Raw genomic sequence first — 18,213 nt, 5'->3', positions numbered from 1 at the left:
AAATGAAGGAAGAGAGACTGAGAAAGAAAAAGAGGCAGCAAAGGGAGGGGAGGGAGGGAGGTGTGTAACAATTTCCTGTAGTTGCGTGCTGATCTGCGCCTCTGAACCTTCCTCTCTGAGTCTGTTTCTGTCAGAGTGAAGAGCACAGACGAAGCTGAGCGGAACAGGATGCAGGCTATCAAATGTGTGGTCGTTGGAGATGGGTACGCCATTATTTTACTTTACTTACATTGTTATAGCTTAAGCTACCTTCAAGTATTGAATCAAGAGGTGTTAACCCAGCTGATGCATGACAGGGACATTTGGCCCTGGGCTAAGAATTTAGAGTTACTTGATAGAAATGTCAAAGAGAGGCCTGAACAGCCTTGAGTAACAGTTTTATCAACTTCCGCAGTGATGTGGCTGTGTGTATGGTGTTCACTCCAAAAAGTAAAGGCTACTGTACTCTTAAACTTGTTGAAAAACACAGTCTGTCCAGTGTTACATGTAAATCTTTAGGCATGTGTTTAACAGTGCTGATTCAGAGTGAGGGTGCTGGATGATGCAGGCCACGACATGCAGGAAAATGCTGTAATGCAGCAAGCTTAGAGCGCAGAGTCCTTACTGTAGATGACAATCCTAGAAATGCCGAAAAGAAGAAAAAAAAAAAAAGTAAAGGAAACAGGAAGACACATAAAAGCTCTATTTTGTTAAAGTTGGGCATTCTTGCACTCTCTAGTATTAGAAATCTGGCGAATGTGTTCGGTGTAAAGGCTTAAATGTACTCTCTCAGAACAAGTTTGGACAATGTGTCGTCTACCACGTCAGTAAAACTAACCTCTACACACTTTGCATCCTCGAAGGTGGGGCAAATGGGCCGGTTGTCGTGATGGGGGGAAACTGTAAAGCGGAAGTACTGTAGTTGTAGCTGCAAGAGATCAGTTAACAGAAAATTAAAAACACACACAGCTCACAGCTACTGTGGCTCCATTTCCCTGTGTGTGTGTGTGTGTGTGTGTGTGTGTGTGTGTGTGTGTGTGTGTGTGTTGAGCTTTCTGTTCTGTGTTGAACGTGACACAGAGATTTAAAATTGTAGAAGTAGGGAGACTGCAGTCTGTAATACTTGAGGCATTTTCTATTATGTCAGTATATAACAGTGTCTATCATGGTAAAGTGCTGACTTTTAGCTTTGATTTGGAGGTGAACACCCTGAAACCTTGAGACTGACCTCTGTCCATCTGGAGTAAAGGAAGGAGTCGTGTGATATTGGTATAGAGCCACAGAATCCACAAGTGCTTATGATTGTAAACATGATGATGTATCGGTCTGAAGGGCATGAACCAGTGTTTTGTCATTTAATTTGGAGGACTTCAAAATCACTTAAAGCTGAAAGTTTTACTGTTTTATTTTAAATCTACTGGAGTACAGAGCCAAAACAAGAGAGAGCGTGTCAGTGTCTGAATGGACTGCTCAGGATCTTGGCTTCTAATGGGGTTGTGTTTCCTGCGTTCATGAAGTTCACGAGTTGTAACGTACCCTGACCTTTTTTAAAAGGACTGCGCCTAAGGAAGAAATGTTTAAATGTATTCTTTAAAATAAAATTCTGACATGTGGCTGGAAAAAACACAAAATCCTTTTGAAAAGACAGTGAATGGCTGGCAAAGGTGCTCTCATGACTTAAACCGCTTGAATGACAACCTCGACTTTTTATTTTGAAAATACAACCTCACGGGTTGTATTTAATCACAGCGTCTGTCATGGCTGCTGTCCAGAACTTGACCCAGATTGTAGTCACACTCCTCCCATTTTTTCTTTGAAAGCAATGCCGCGCAACACAACTTCAGGCAATTGGTGCTGTTCAGCAGAGCACATGAACGGTGGAGGAAGTAATGTGAGGAATGTGAAGAAAAGAATTTGTGGACAGCTTGGAGCTATGCCCAGTTTTACAACTGTGAACACCTGGCCAATCACTGCAGAAATTATTGATTTGTTGGTTTTGAAAAATTGCAAAAAAAGGATGAAAAAAATGTGTTACGGAGCTTTACAGATAATCCAAGCAGCACCTCTGGGAGGGTATATTGGCCTTGTGAGAGACGAGAAGCTGTTGAAGCTGGTGGTGATATGAGTAATTTCTGCCATGACTTTTTCTATTTCAATCGACTGGAAGGTCGATGTAGCATCATCATGTAATCTCTGCAAACATCCTTTGCTGTATGTAGTTTGGGACTCCACCGGTTTCACAGAAGATGAAACTCTGTGCAGGTGGACCTCGTGGAGCTCAGCAACTGCATTGTCTGCGTGGTGTGTGAACACATGTTTGTTGGTCTATGTATGTGACTAAACCGAGATGTTAAAAATGGGATCGAAAGCTCCCAGATAAGAAAGAGAAAAGAGGAAGTTGATCTCAGGTTGTAGGGAAGTCTGCCGTCTCTCAGCGAGTCACTGTGCACAATCAAGCTAACATGCTGCTGATATATGGCCCTATAATAGTGTTGCACTGTTTCAACAACAGTTTAGTTACCTGTACGGTTTACCTCTTAAAGGGGCCACGCAGAGTTTTCTTGTAAACCAAGGTGATGTTTGCTGTGTTACTCACCAAAACGTATTGTGAGTATCCATGAGGTCTAACAAACGTGTTGAGTACATTTCCTTTCTCGTAAAAAACATTTGCAAAGCCGATTAAAAAAAAAGAAGAAATCATCGGCATTGTTTACATCCCTGTTTGCTAGCTTGCAGTCTTCACATTGCAGCATACCTTGACGTGTTACCGCCACCTGTTGACCAGTGGAATCGTGATAAAATATGACAGGCAGAATTTAAGAGAATTCGTATAAAATCATGAACAAGGCTTAATTTGATTTTAATTTGATGGAATGATGCAGATATAAAACGCATGGAGTCCCAGGTTTGAACACACAGTATGAATATCATCGAGATTCAATGAAGAGAAGGAACAAGCTAATTCAGAAAATGTATCAGCTACTGTCAGATAAAGTAGAAGATTATTATCTTAACAACCTTAAAGGCCCGGGGTATAAACTGCTCCACAAATGAAGAATGGTTTGCAGATAGTTATGAGAGTTGATTGTAGGCCTACACGTTCGTCTTTGGAATAAACGTTAGCGACCGAGCTAACAAGCTTACTAAATGCCCACGAGCTCAGTGAGCTTTATTGAATAAATTGATGTACAGCCCTGAAAGCAAAATGCCAGGGCAGCATAAACGACACAATACATAGAAAATGGAAAGAAGTTTTGAGAGCTACTAATGCTGACTAGCATGTTCTCGACTGGTTAGCGTTTAGCTCGTGATAGTAGTTCACAATTGGCCCTGACAGTCGTTACTATGTCTCCAAACCTTTCAGCTACTTAAGCAAATTGTAAAGATATAATACATAAAACACAACTAATATAAATTGATCCAAATTGCTCGACATAAAAGCTTTACTCTACTGTACTCTATTTGTTCTCAAATCCTCAGCCTTGGAAACGAACTTGGCATTAGCTGATTGACATCTTTTTGCTTTGAAGTAGTTGAAGCCATTTGACTTTTTACTGTGGCTTGTGCCTTTTGGACTGAACCAAGCGTAGGGAGACAGGGGTGTCTCAAACTAAGAAACTAACGGAAGACATTAGGGAGTATGTTGTTGTGATGGTTATTAGATTTCAACCAACAGGCTAACGTGAACATAAAGAGAGACAAGGAGAAAACGATAGGAAGAAACAGCGGAGGAAATAAAAGTGAGGTAGAGAACGGGTAAAAAGAGAACAAGGTTGAAGAGTAGAAAGACAGAGACAAGAGTCTTCCAAGCTAAAACCAGATAATGTAGGATGGTGTCAGTAGGGGACAGATAAGTTGATGGAAAACCAGATAAAGAACAGAGAGACAGAACGAGATCAGAGGTTGAAGCCTTTTTTTTCTCTTGATATCTCAGTTTGGCTGGTTCCTGTTTTCAGCACCGACTGATGTTTCTGAAACAGATCTGTTCCTATTTGACTCACACACAACCACAAAACACACACATGCTTGCACTTCTATACTTACGAGAGCCTTCATCCTAACCTTAACCATCACAGTTACACATCTAACCCCAACCTTTATATTCCGTCGAAACCTTATTCTAAACTCAACCGTAAAACCAAGTCTGAATCCTCAAACTGCCTTTTGGAAAAGTGACGACCTGGCAACATGTCATCAAACTCAATGTCTGAAACGCATTGGTCCTCACAAAGATAGAAGTGCTCACACACACAGCCTTTCTTAGTTGACAGCTGGGCTACTCATACCACTATTGACTCATCTTGGTCCGGGGCTGGCCTTTTTAAAAATGACAACTTATATGATGAGAGCATTTTTTAGACCCTGGATCAGTTCATAGTGTGGTTCTTTTTGATATATGATTATTTAGATTTTAGCATCACAAAATCTTTGATTTTCCCTTTTTTTTTTTTTTGAAAAGTTAAGTTTGTCAACTTCTCTTTAAAGTCTCAGTCCACCCAAATCATAGAAAGATATGTTTTCTCAGTAATCTCTAGTGGTATCCAGCCATTTAGACAATTATTAGCCCAGATCAAAATATGAGTCTAGTTAATGCTTCTGCAGCTACCACAGTACAGTAGGGTGGAGGGAAATGACATTTATTTTTTTAGCTCACAGGCTGTGTCTGAAATCATTATCTCATTCCAGGAATCTCACTCACTCGTGAAATCATAATTTTCTGCTGTCACTGACAAAACTGATTGTGTTATTTTAAAAACAGTATAAATGGTTATGGCTATGGACACTACTTTTTTTTTTTAAGATGATGTGAAATAAATATTCATGAGGGAGTGATTTGGACACTGACCTCCCTTTCATTGGGAGCTATTTTCTATCAAAAATACTGAAAACTGTCCACAGTGGAATCTTTCAAGGTTGCACCACAAACCAAATTCCATCCACCTCCATTGCCTGGTATTGGCAGCAGAAGTTGGCAGATATTTTATTCTTCATGATTGTGAACCTCGGAAAATAAAACTGAAACTATCTGCATAGCTAAAAACCAGAGAGGGTAGGTCTGTGATATGTGTGAACTAACACTTAAAGAAAGCAAGTGAAGTCCCAACCCCCAACTTACTCTATAAAAGGGTACATATTGAACATGTACTCAGGAGACACTCACATAAAAGTTTTTTTTTTTAATGAATTTGTGCCATCTCTATAATATTCCTGGAAGTTACTGATCAAATTTGTGTTTAGTGTACAAATGGGGAGCACTGCAATACCAAGATACCCAGTGGGGACACTGGTGCACTGTGAGCTGCACTAATCCACTTGGCTGTTCCTCTTGCACCCCCTTTATCGCTGAAGCCTTTTCTGATCTGGTGTGACGTAACCTGATCTTTGTAAAAAGAGCTTCAACAGTGGAAAAGCCCACTTCCTCCTTGCTCAACGTACACTGACGATGAATCATGCATCAATAACAGCTGGGATTCTGAATGGACTGCAGCTTTTTGATTTCGCCTTTCATAGACTCGTACATACGCTGTAGATATTGGAAGCACCAGCATTTGTTTGACAAAATACCTCAACTCAAAGTCAGCTTACCAGCCTTTTCTGAAGCTTTTCAGCCCAACAACCTAAGACCATTCTTCAACAGGAACAGGGGTTACGATTCCCCCTTTTTTATATACGACCGCCGGTTACCATGTGACCAAAGTTCCTATACTTCCATCTCCATAACAAATGAGGAAACTCTATCTACTGATGAAGGTTGACAGCTTCAGAAAAAGCGATTAAATGGACCTTGACCAGAGATTATTTTGTCAAACTACTGTTTCCAAGGTCAAGAACTTTCATGCTCAATTCATGTAGTTTTTCTCTTTAAAACCAAATATTTGTCAATATTTCTCAGTAAAAGTTAAGGACAAGTTAGAAAAAAAACTTCCTTAGTTATTTATAAGTTTACCATGAACTGCCTCTATTGCTAAATTCTGATTGGTAGGTGGAAATATGTGACACGATCTTTACCAACAAAGCCCCTCCCACTTCAAATTAATGAGAAGAGCAGAGAAAAAAAATACACAAATACAGAAATCTCTCATGTGATTTATCCTGTATTGTTCTAACTTAGTCAGATAATTGTATGTACATGTATGGTCCTTACACCCTCCAGCCTATACCTTTAAAGGCCGGGGAACTTGTGACTGTGACCGGGGGGTGATGAGCTGATGAGTTCCTAGCTAATTGGGCACAATCTGGATTTGTTTTGGCATGCCTGCTCACTGCCATCATGTGAGAAAGTGTGAGGTTTACCTTTAATTGTACGACCATAGCAGATGCAAAGAAGCTGTATTACTACTATATACGGAAGAATCTGGGCCTAAATGTCATCCCTACATGCAAACCACAGGTAGAACATTTGGGCCCTGAGCTGCAGACCACTGTTTCATGGCAGGCTTTTTCCCTGCTTTGCAACGTCTGTGTGATTTAAAACAACGAGGCAGAAGCAACTCCTCGTAACTTCTTACAAACCCAGTCATATTTATCCATAAAGTTGTCTGCTCTGTGCATCAGTGCCTCGGTGAAGGCAGGGCACGACTTCTGGCGTTGTTGAAGTGCTGACAGCAAAGCTCTGGAACAAAACGAGAACAGGGCTCGTTGATACTTGTTAGTTCATCTCCTGCGCGCGGCCATGTGGTTTCATCACTCGGGATGTGGAGACAAGCCGCTCACTGCGCTCCTGTAATGAGCGTGTTATTGGGTCTAAGGTTTTCGTCTCGTTTATAAAATGTGATATTAAAACTAATACTGTAGAGAACTTGTGATACTGTACATGTGATGACAGCACTAGTCTGCCTGCTCCCTCATCTCTCCTCCTCTTCCTCTTCTTTTTCTGTAGCTGTATATGAGTTAAGCACTGAAGGAATGTCTTTCAGTGCACGTATTGATTCATGATTTCTTGTTAAATGAAAATGGAAGATTTCTTGTACATTAACTCCACACAAGTATACTATGAAATGAATGTACTGGACAGACTGTATACTGTTGTTAGTATGTCGAATGGAAATGGGACAAAGCTTGTGTCTCCCGATAAAAAGCCCTGCCCACCTTCAATCTTTCTCTCACCGTCTTCCACTCTTACAGCCTGAAACATTGTTATTGTCTTTTCATAATGTCTCACTGCATGTGTTTTTACTTGTGTGATTTAGAGCTGTGGGAAAAACATGTCTTCTCATCAGCTACACAACCAATGCCTTCCCCGGGGAGTACATTCCTACTGTGTGAGTATGAAGCACACTGACACATGCTGTCTCTCTCTCTCTCTCTCTCTCTCTCTCTCTCTCTCTCCGACGGTACATGAAAAACAAACATGTTGCACATTTCTCTATGAACACTAATGAATTGTAATATGCATTTGTGTGCCTGCATCGACACAAATTAGAAGTAAAATATGGCTTACACACAGACACAGTGAAGAAAAAAGATATATATACACACACACACACACACACACACACACACACGGCAGTACATCTGCAGATACCTGACGGTGTTAACACTGACAGGTTTGAGCTGGCAGCAGCCTACAAGTTAGGAAAACACGCTTCTTTCTAAAAGCTTTTCTGGTAAAAAGAAAGTTGACAGGAAAATGATAAACACACTCTTCTAGTTCAACGATTAATGTTGCAGTGCCCGTGTGACCAAGGCACTGATTGTATATTTAACGTCAACGTGTAAATATCAAAAATAAATAACTTTATCAATATTGCACTTTTCGAAGTTTCGAGTTTCAAGGTGTTTGAGACTGGGAGGATTAAAGGTCCCATATGCTAATTTCAGCTCTTTATTATTCTGGGACTCCACTAGAGTAGCTTTGCATGATTCACAGTTCAAAAAAGTCCTTTTTTAACTTATACTGGTACTTTATGCAGCCCCTCAGTTCACCGTCTGTCTGAAACAAGACGTTTTAGACAAACTGAGCCTCCATAAATTCAAATTCAATTAAAAAAGTTCTTCGTCTGTAACCGGGATTTAGGAAAAGTCAGAGAAACTTTGCTCATGAAGTGCTTTAAAAGTAAAACAGTAAGATCTCAACCTCAACTCTCAACCTGCCTGGTACCCAGTGAAGAGAGACAAGAACATGGGTGATATGATATAATCACTTTGAATTTGTTAAAAGCCTCTAGCAGCTGTTCTTTTACTCGCTGAAGGTGTGAAATGACTGTGAAAATGAGCAAATGCATGTCAGGGAAGGAGGATATTACTTAAACAGAGTTGAGTTGCATCAAAGTTGCATAAGGGGAAACTGAAATCATCAATGAAAGGCTGTACCACTGCCTTTTTTTTTGTATGCATATACATACGGGAAGTTTGTAACTCACAAAGCTGATAGATGAGACTGTAGTGTGTCAGTGTGGCCACCCGGGGGCAGTGCTGCTTAAATATTATAATCTAGAGGAAGAAGTACTCATATCTTATACTTAAGTGAAAATAGCAACACCACTCAGTAAAAATACTCTGTTACAAGTAAAACTCTTGCATTCAAAATGTAGAATTAATGTAAGTACAAAAGTATCATCAATAAGCACTAGTCTAGTGCTCATTAACTGGGTAAGAAATAATCAGTTAGGTTTAATGAGCTACTTACTGTACTAAACAACATTTTTGTGACCGCAAAGCTATATAAACAAAGATATATTCATTATTGTTGAAGCTGTATTACTGATCGTCCCAAACATTATTTAATATGCCCCAATAAACTTCCTTTTCTATGACTGATGTCTAATTATGAGACGGCGTGATGATTTCCATGGCCTTTATAAATCACATGATTGATTTTTTAAATAATCAATTAAATGAGGGACCGACTCACTGACTAATTGATTGATCGCTGACTGTCCACAGATTTGACAACTACTCAGCTAACGTGATGGTGGACAGCAAGCCAGTCAACCTGGGCCTCTGGGATACAGCTGGACAGGAAGACTACGACAGGCTCCGCCCACTGTCCTACCCACAGACGGTATACCTTCACACACACACACACACACACACACAAACACACACACAGACACAGTTCATTAGAAAAGGTAAAATCCAATTTGTCTCCTGCTGTGAAACCTGGGAGGGTTAAGATTGCAACTATGAGATCCATCTGCAACACCGCAGCGTGACTGAGCTACATGTCATTAAATTAAAAATCAGAAGAGAAAGGAAAAAGAAAGGACATGTTCTGATGAAGCTGCTTAATGTGTCAGAGCCACATGACTAATATCAGACAGAAAAAATCTACAAGGAAACTCCTAAAAATACTGTTAACCTTAAAATGTGAGACTTGACTGTGATTAAGTACATATATTAAATAGAAAAGGAACAAAACAAATGTAGTCTAATACGAAAACACACAATATAATGCACATATACCCATATAAATATAAGAACAATTACAGTGTGACTGGCTTGGGCCAAAATAATGGCAATATTTAAGTTCATTCAAGGGTGTTATTTGGAGTGAAATGTTCCTTTTTCAGACCAAATGAGCAGAAAGCTTCTTTCTTTTTTCTTTTATCCTAAAAAATGAATTAAAGCAATCATTTTGTGCCATCATTTTTTATTTGTGTTTTGTTGTTGTTATTTTTATCCTAAAACACATGCAGAACATGTCTTGGCTATTATACTACAGTCCTGTTTTTGTTTTCTTTTACAGTTGGTTACAGACATTTCTCTATCGTGAGTTCCCTTTTTCAGAATGTGTCCACACAGTTCTCTTTACCAACATGAAGCTCAGTTAATAAACATTTAAAATGCACTAATGCATCCAAAACCCTAATCTTTTGATCCCATTTTGAATCAGGCATTACCTTTTTTTTTCTTTTCAACAAAATAACACACAGTTGAAGCAAAGCAAACTCCACAATAGAAAAAGGTTAATAATGCCCTTTGTAATAAAGTAAGTCAAGCAGTTATCATCCCATCACAGGTATAGAATAACAGAAGTATTTTACCGTAAACTAAATAAACTTAAACTAGCAATAGACACAGTGTGGGGAAATCTACCATCTAATCTACTGTCTCTCGTCTCATTTTCTAGGATGTTTTCCTGATTTGTTTCTCCCTGGTGAGCCCAGCGTCCTACGAGAACGTCAGAGCTAAGGTGAGTCTCGCATAAACAGTCATCCAGTTTAATATATCTTTAGTTTATTATATAAATCAAATAGTCCTGAAGTAAAAAGTGGTCGTACTGTATATTAATAGAAACAAACAACGTAAGATGGGAGCAAGAAATAATCAAGGATGGCAGAAATGATTCCTGTGTAAAATGGACTGAGTGCATGTGCGTGCATGACATTGATTATGTGTCTTCTTCGATATTCCTCAACATTGTTTATCTTTAGTCACCACATTAAGGTTGAACAAACTGTATCTATTTAGAAATTTAAAATGTCTTATATTCTATTTCTATTTCTTGTATTATGGGTGTATCATAGGTACATGCTGATGCAAACCAGAACATTTTACAGGTTTCTATTGGCAGATCTTCACAATCACAGTTGCCCCCTTAAATTAGATGATTTCAATTATCTTTTAGAGCCCAGAATCTAATTGTCTGTCAGATGAAATGTCAAATGGTCACATTTTAAATTTCCCTTGTGTCACTGTCTGCTGAACCACAGGCAGTCAGTGGTTTCCATTCGTTTCAGAGTTCACTTAGGCAATTAATTTGCGTAAATTTGAGTCCTGTGATAGATCATTCAAGGCCATGCATTGACTCTATGTCGACTTTCTTTCTTTAATTTTGTTTTGATATTATTGCGTGACAATTGAGAGCTGTTGTGTAAAGTCTGCTGTTTTAACTGCTAATTGTGGTTAACTTTCAACATGGTTGTATTGAATTACATTGGACATTTGGAGAATTTTAAGTTACATACAGAGTGGTGAGTCAGAAGGTGCCCACACGACAATGGATCCTTTTCGTACCTCCCGGTGGATAAGGATGTTTGTTTGATGCTTAATAACTAAATATACGACGATATGAACAGAGAAAAGCAGCGAATCCTCACATTGGAGAAGCTGGAACCAAGGAACGTCAAGTGTTTTGCTTGATAAATGACTTAATTTATCAAATAGTTGCCGATTAACTTTCTGTCAATTTACTAATAATAAATCAACTAATCATTTCATCATTATCTGTATTTAAGATTTCCGTCAATCCCTCCATCCATATTCTATTCCTGCTTATATCTATTCAGGGTAATGAGGGTTAACTCATTCAGTCCTTCAATCTCAACACCTTAAAAAGAACACCAGATTGAACATGTATCATTGTGAGATAAAAGCTTTCATGCACAGCACTCTCCCCTCAAGTGCTCTTTCATGTATTCTACATTTTCTGCGCTACGATGACGCATGGACGAGTACTTCAACTAAAGCAGAGCCTGTAGCAGCTTTCCAATTTGACCTCTCTCAAAACCACTCACTGCTCTTCAAGCCTATAAATATCCTATAAGAACATCAATACAATATATAAAAGGAATATTGATTGGATTCATTTTAGTACGATTCACCTCAGCTTTGCTCTTCAATTTGGATGCCATGTGGGTCACCATGGTAACAAAGGACTGGAGTGGCACCATAAAAGTGTTTTTTGCTAGATTAGTTGGTATGGAGAAAAATTAAAAAGGAAGATTGATTGGTTGATGGAAAATAATTCTGTGAAGTAACACTTTGTACCAGAAAGAAGGCTTAAGTTATAATTTTACACCCAGAAAACAAAGCTGTATTTGGCCTAAAGTACAAATAATTACCTGTATGTGGTTAAGATAATGAAACTTAATGTATTTGTGAGATCACGACAGGCAAAAGGAATGTTTTGACTGGCACTGTTTGCATTAAGTGCGCACAATCAATTAAGCATACAAACATTATGTGGTCATTTTTGAGATATCCTCATTCTTCCCAGGGCAGGCCTTTTATGATTATGGACCTTTTAGACTCTTTGAAACACCTGGCTTCAATCTAACCTGCTTCTCCCTTTACGTTCCTCCAGTTTCAGAAAGTTCAGTTTTTTGTGTGTAGAGGTTGACAACTATTGACAGCAAGGCACCTGAGCAGCTAAATGTCGAGCAAATCAAAGCATAATGACAAGGTGGAGTATAGATTGACTGCATGTCTATCCATCACCAATCAGATAGCATTCAGTCTGTTCTACATTACAAGACGCACGATCAACTGGAGAGAAAGGTCAGAGAGATTAGTGTAGGAGTTAACAACCGTTTCATGGAATTAGAAGGAAATTAGCTCTTGCATCTCATGACTTTGACACTGTTGCAATACATAAAAATTGATTGGAAAATGGATTTTATCACTGACTACCATGCAATGGATGCGCTGGACAACCTTTTGATCGGACTACTACAGTGTAGCTTCTCAGTGGCTAACAGTGGAATATTGCACATGAGTTAACTGTAGTGTCACTTCAGAGGTGTAGTCTTTTGGGGAAAGTCCAAGTTAAGTCTAAAGTGTTTTAGAGCAAGTCTCATGTCATGTCTCAAGTCATTTGTGACAAGTCCAAGCCAAGACAAGACAAGTTGGAGTCAAGCCTTAAGTTAACTGACACAAGTACGAGTCAAAGCAAGTCTCAAAACTCAAGTCAATGAAGACCAAGTCCAAGTCATGTCTCAAGATTTGTCACATGTCAGTGCAAATTTCAAGTCATAATGCAGGTCTTTCAGGTGCCTGAATTATGACCGGCATCCGTGTTAATTGTGTTTTTACATCGCGGGGACCAAGTCCTTTAAATGCACATTTATTATTCTGGGATTTTACTAGGATTTTACTTGAATCCTTGAATTTTGCTTTCAAATGTCCAGTCAAGTGCAGTCTTTAGGGAGTCAGTTCTCAAGTGAGTCAAGTCTCACAGCAGTCAAGTCCAAGTCAAGTCTCAAGTCAAGTTTTCTTGACTAAACTCCCAAGTTAACTGTGTAAAGCTCTGGTATAATGTGTGGTAGATCTGCTGAAAAGAACATGCCAAGTTCAGGAAATACTTACTTGATAAAAACTTCCACCAGAAAATTTCCCTATTGGCTGTGACCAAGAGAGCATGCCAGGATTTAATTTAGATGTATTTTAATGAGACTTCAGAAGAAGATAAAGCTGGTGAGGGAGAAGGAGACTCAACAAGTCCATGAATTTGTATTAAAGAGAAGTTTAAATTTTCAGCTTTACACGGTTAGACATTTAAAAAGAATTGACTCAAAGAAGCAGCAGTATGATTCATCAGGTAATACCCATAATCCCCTCATGACAACCGGCGGGTCTGTGAGTAGACTACTCCACTCAGCAGGTTGGATTTGCCACTCAAAAACTACAGCTATCACTGGCCCATAATCTCCTTCATTCATTTAGCAGATAGCATCTCTGAATTTTCCTCAGTGAGGAAAATGGATGGAGAGAGGATAAAAGAGGCAAAGAAGTGAGAAGGGTGAGGCAAACGAGAGATCAGAGGGAAAGACGTGAGGAACAGAAGGGAAAATAGTCTGCGCCTGGGTGGGGGAATGAACAAAGGCAAGAATTTTGAGAGAAATTGTAAAAGAGGAAAGAGGAAAGTGGAGGCTTCCAGGACAAGTCTGAAAATGAAAACTTCATTCATGTTATGAAATTACTTGCAAGATGGGGCTGAAACCTGGTTTTCAGGATTTGCTTGAGCAAAAAATCAGTTTTCAAAATTCTCATGTTAAGGCTTATTTCATCGCAATTTAAAGAAACCAGGCCAACTCCTTCATCCACCTCTTTGTACCTCCTCGCTTCTAACTTTCTCCTCTCATCTCCCGTCACCCCCGGTTGTTTTCTTCATCTCTGACACACACCTTCACTTTGTGCCCTCCCCTTTCTCTCTTCTCATGTTGTTTGCCTTTACCTGTACTCTGACAGTGGTACCCGGAGGTTCGCCACCACTGCCCCTCCACACCCATCATCCTGGTGGGCACCAAGCTGGATCTGAGGGACGAGAAGGAGACCATTGAAAAGCTGAAGGAAAAGAAGCTGGCACCAATCACCTACCCGCAGGGCCTGGCTCTGGCTAAGGAGATAGGTGAGTAACACTATCGGGGATCTCTCAGGCTTGAAACAAAATTGCTCAGTGAGTGATATTAACCAGGCTACTGTGTTATAGATAATGAAAACGTGGTCACCGTAATATAGTTTGCCTATGATGCGATTACTGCCAGTGCTGCGATAGTATATTGAGTTAACTTACAGTAAAAGCATAAATGGTTGGATAAATCAAAGTAAACAATCATCCTCTCTGATAGAGGAAAGTAGCCTATGTGATGTTATTCAATCGTAGCGTCATGACATCAACTTTGACAGAAACAAACACCTTCCACAGATGAATTTGCAAGTGTAGTTGCTTATTTAGTCCTGACCTGTAGTTAGTAAAAACATGTAGTTTTTTAAGCTGCACTAATCAATATTTTTATATCACTAATTGATTAAATAACTGCATGTTATGTGAAAGGACAACATTTTTTTCTCGTAGTGACAAACCCACACATAATTACTCTGTAGTTTCCTGTCGTCATGTCCTTCAAAATGTAGCATGTAGCAGCTAAACAGCCAGATCTTTTTCTCGGCTCCAAATGAACGCTAATGTTGCTCTGTGACTTAAACTGCTTTAAGATAAGACAAAGAGTTGCAATCCATGTTTTCGTTGCATTGTAATCAGATAAAATATATAATGCAATAAAAATGTAAGAGGGGAATTCTCTTCTTTGCTGCCAGAAACCCTACGCGACAAATATTTCTCAGATGGTTGAAGCCGTGAAATTAATTATTTATATTATTCCCCACACTTCATGTTTGCCTCTACTGTTGGAGCAGCTGATATGCACTGCCAGACATGCATTGTTGCTAGATATGCCATATTAAAAATGGGCCATATTTGGTTGAGAAGCTAAAGCCCAGTAGACCCCCAGCTGACATGTTCACAATGTTTCAGAGGCGTCTCCATTATTGTAGTTCTATGGACTGTCCTGCATACAGTATTTCTTTACAAATACGGTCAAAAAGTGCAGTTTACATACAGTGGATACTTACACAGCATTAATGCACAGGCTTATAATTGCAGCTTGTTTACTTCAGCCTACTTCCCTCACTTAATCTCTAATTTAATGTAATGTTTCTATGTGTAGTTTTATTGATGTGTGCTATTCTGTGTGTCCTGTCTTGTATGTATAGATGCAGTGAAGTACCTGGAGTGTTCAGCCTTGACCCAGCGTGGTCTGAAGACTGTGTTCGACGAGGCCATCCGGGCCGTGCTCTGCCCTCAGCCCACCAAGGTCAAGAAGAAGCCCTGCTCGCTTCTGTAAATGGTAAGACTGAAGAGAACACAGAGGGAGAGGAGGAGAGTGGTCAAAGAAAGAGAGAGAAGAAGGGAACAATTGAAAGATGTAGTGAACAAGCGAGGGAGAGTAGGAAGGGTCACGATGATTCATTCATTCATTCATTTGCTGCATGACTTCGAATCTTGATCACATACGGTGCAGAAAGAATTGGCTGATCACTAATTGATGATTCAAAGGCCTCTTCTTTACCAAACCTTCCGTTTCACAAGTGGAGAACAAGAAAAAAAAGCAAGTTGAATAGAATCAGAAGGGTAAAAATGTCACAGACAGAGGAGTCAAAGATAGACAGAATAAGAAGCTGATGGATAATACACAGAGAATAAAAGCCAATTCTTCTGAAGTGATTTCACAAATCTTACATTTCATATGTGAAATAAAAGTTCCTATCACAGCACTTGGGTAATTATTTCCAAGACTTCAGGGCAGATTTTCAATTTGCCAGGAGAATGTAGTGAGCTCAAAATACTGCAATCATTTGACAGACAACAATCCAAGCCTTTTCTCAGCAGGAGATACATTAACGGCTGAAAAATACAAAGTCCAAAAAAAAAAACGATCAAATTTTGAGCTCCTGCTTTTTTTTATTACCATAGTAATTGCAGAACTGAACAAAACTTGCATCCCGCTGGCATTTCAATATGCCAAGGTACAGAGAGAATTTAAAGACATTATAGACAAAATTGCACGTGGAATAATGAGTCACTTCTTTGCTGAGAGAAAGAATTGTTTTTGTTCTTGATGTTGTTGAAGCAGAAATACATTTTCTTGGACGTCCTACATGCACTGCCTTTTAAACCCGTGTGTGCGTTAATGACAGTGTTACAGATTCATGTGGTCTTTGTTGTTTTAGATTCTTGCAGGACCAGAAAGAAGAGAGAAAGAGATCCAGACTGCTCAAGACGATTTGAAAGTTCTGCTATGTTTCTAATAGAAAACCACAACTAGATTTCCACTAGTTTTGAAAAATGAATGCTTTTGCAATTATAATTACACAGTAGCAAAACTTTCTGTACAGCATACTCTGAGACTGATTTTTAAAGTGCATTATAGATGCTGCACCAGGCAGCATTTCTCTGTAAAATATACCAATTTGTAGAATAAATCACTGAATGTGGATCCTACAGCCTGTCCCAGTTAACACACTATAGATTCCCCCTGTTAGCTTAAATGTAAGACCAGGAGCAGCATGCTAGCTTTATCCAATGTACCAACATTCCTGCACACCAGACTACAACTTTCTGCCCTTTTGGAGCCAACAATATATACAGGTGTCTTGTGCAGCTTCAAATAATGATCATATTTGTTGTGCAAACATGGTGTTGCAATAAGATTAGTTCGTAATGTCTGACGACTGTTGTTTTGAGAGTGTCGAACAATGATAAAACTTAAGGAATGCAGTTTTTGTACGAGCAGGGAGCTCTGAACATGTTGTATTTGAATAAAGGTTATTAACAAAGGTATTATTTGTTGTGATATTAAAATAAAAGACATTTGATCAAGTGAAATATCCGCAGAGAAAATGTTATTTCTTCAGAGTTGACATGACTACGTGATCAAACCTGTGGTTTTCCAGTTACTGGGAAACTTCCTCCGAGCAGCATCAGACATGCAGCATCAGCGACACGATCCCAGCAGAGAAATCATTGAGCACAGCGTCTGTCTAAGGTAACGCTGATATATCGGACTGCATTTCTGCCATCTGTCTCACTTTGCTTTCCTAGAGGGCAAGACATCAGGACAGTGATATCAATCTGACTTATTTGTTTGCAGAGATTAACAGTGGCTAACTGATTGATGGTGTAAATGGGGGAGAGGTTATAATTATCTCCTCGCCAGGTGGGAAACATTATTTGTTTATGTGCGTGTGTGTGTCAGTGTGTAATCCTGTGTAGCTCAAAGGACTGCCAGGGTTAAAGACACAATTAAATGCAAAGCGTTCTCATCCTGTTAATTATTTCTTTCTATCATGATATGAGTGTACTTTAGTTTTGTACCGCACAGAAATTCTAAGAAGGTGGTCAGGGTGGACAGTGGCCGTTCAAAGCACAGGACAACGGAGACCAGGGTTTGCATCCTGGGTCCTGTCTGGTTAGGTTTAGACAACAAAAGCACTTTGGTGATTCAGGCCACATTTACATTTTTCAGTATTTCACCAAGACCACAATATTTTCTTAAGCTTAACCAAGTACTTTGAGTTGCCTAAACATAACCAAGGAAAATCTTGATTGGTTTGAATAGTGAACTACTGCCACTAAATCCATAAGACTTGAAGGAGGTTCACTGACAACAGTATCTTTATGACATGTCTTTCATTAGAAATTACAAAAGATTTCAAAGGAACTCCTTGCAATGAATTGCTAAACTTCTGCAATTTGACACTAAAGTGTTGTCAAGTGCACACATAAGGGGGTAATGAATTATATCTTCACGGAGTAGTGAGTGGGCAAAGGTTGTGCTTAAAGTAGAGAGAACATGTCAAACCCAGACATGGATAATGGACCTGTTTACAGCTTAAAAAGAGAATAAACTTGCTGAAATTAAACCCATTGAGATTTAAAGTGAAAAAGTTAAAAAAAGAGAACTGAAAAATAAATAATAAATGTTTTACACAAGTCTACAGACAATTTACAGTCATTTTGTGCACAAACTAAATGTCATGTAGGTGTGAATGGATAGCTTTTTGTGCATCTGAGAAACACGTCTCTGCATTAAATCAATTTCTCTTTCTTTTCACCCTAAAGCCTCTTTGGAGGCTCAGCAATTTGGCAAATGGCAGCAAGTAAAAAGGCTTTTTAGTCTGCAGCAGCGAGGTAGGCGGCCTTTTCAAAACAGATTATCCTTGACTTGATGA

The 18,213-nt window shown here is 39.2% G+C and overlaps 1 protein-coding gene across 1 annotated transcript; it reads left to right on the top strand.

The window, feature by feature from the left end:
- Nucleotides 1-86: 86 nt before the first annotated feature.
- Nucleotides 87-16,867, top strand: rac2 (Rac family small GTPase 2). The gene is made up of 7 exons (XM_070927359.1): nt 87-203; nt 7,170-7,241; nt 8,866-8,983; nt 10,052-10,114; nt 13,891-14,050; nt 15,196-15,329; nt 16,213-16,867. Exons 1-6 carry the CDS (start codon nt 169-171, stop codon nt 15,324-15,326), a joined length of 579 nt encoding a protein of 192 aa, XP_070783460.1. The 5' UTR covers nt 87-168; the 3' UTR covers nt 15,327-15,329; nt 16,213-16,867.
- Nucleotides 16,868-18,213: the final 1,346 nt, after the last annotated feature.

This window comes from Enoplosus armatus, chromosome 2, assembly GCF_043641665.1.
Source record: "Enoplosus armatus isolate fEnoArm2 chromosome 2, fEnoArm2.hap1, whole genome shotgun sequence".
Classification (NCBI taxonomy): Eukaryota; Metazoa; Chordata; class Actinopteri; order Centrarchiformes; family Enoplosidae; genus Enoplosus; species Enoplosus armatus.
This window is presented reverse-complemented; position numbering and strand designations above follow the sequence as displayed.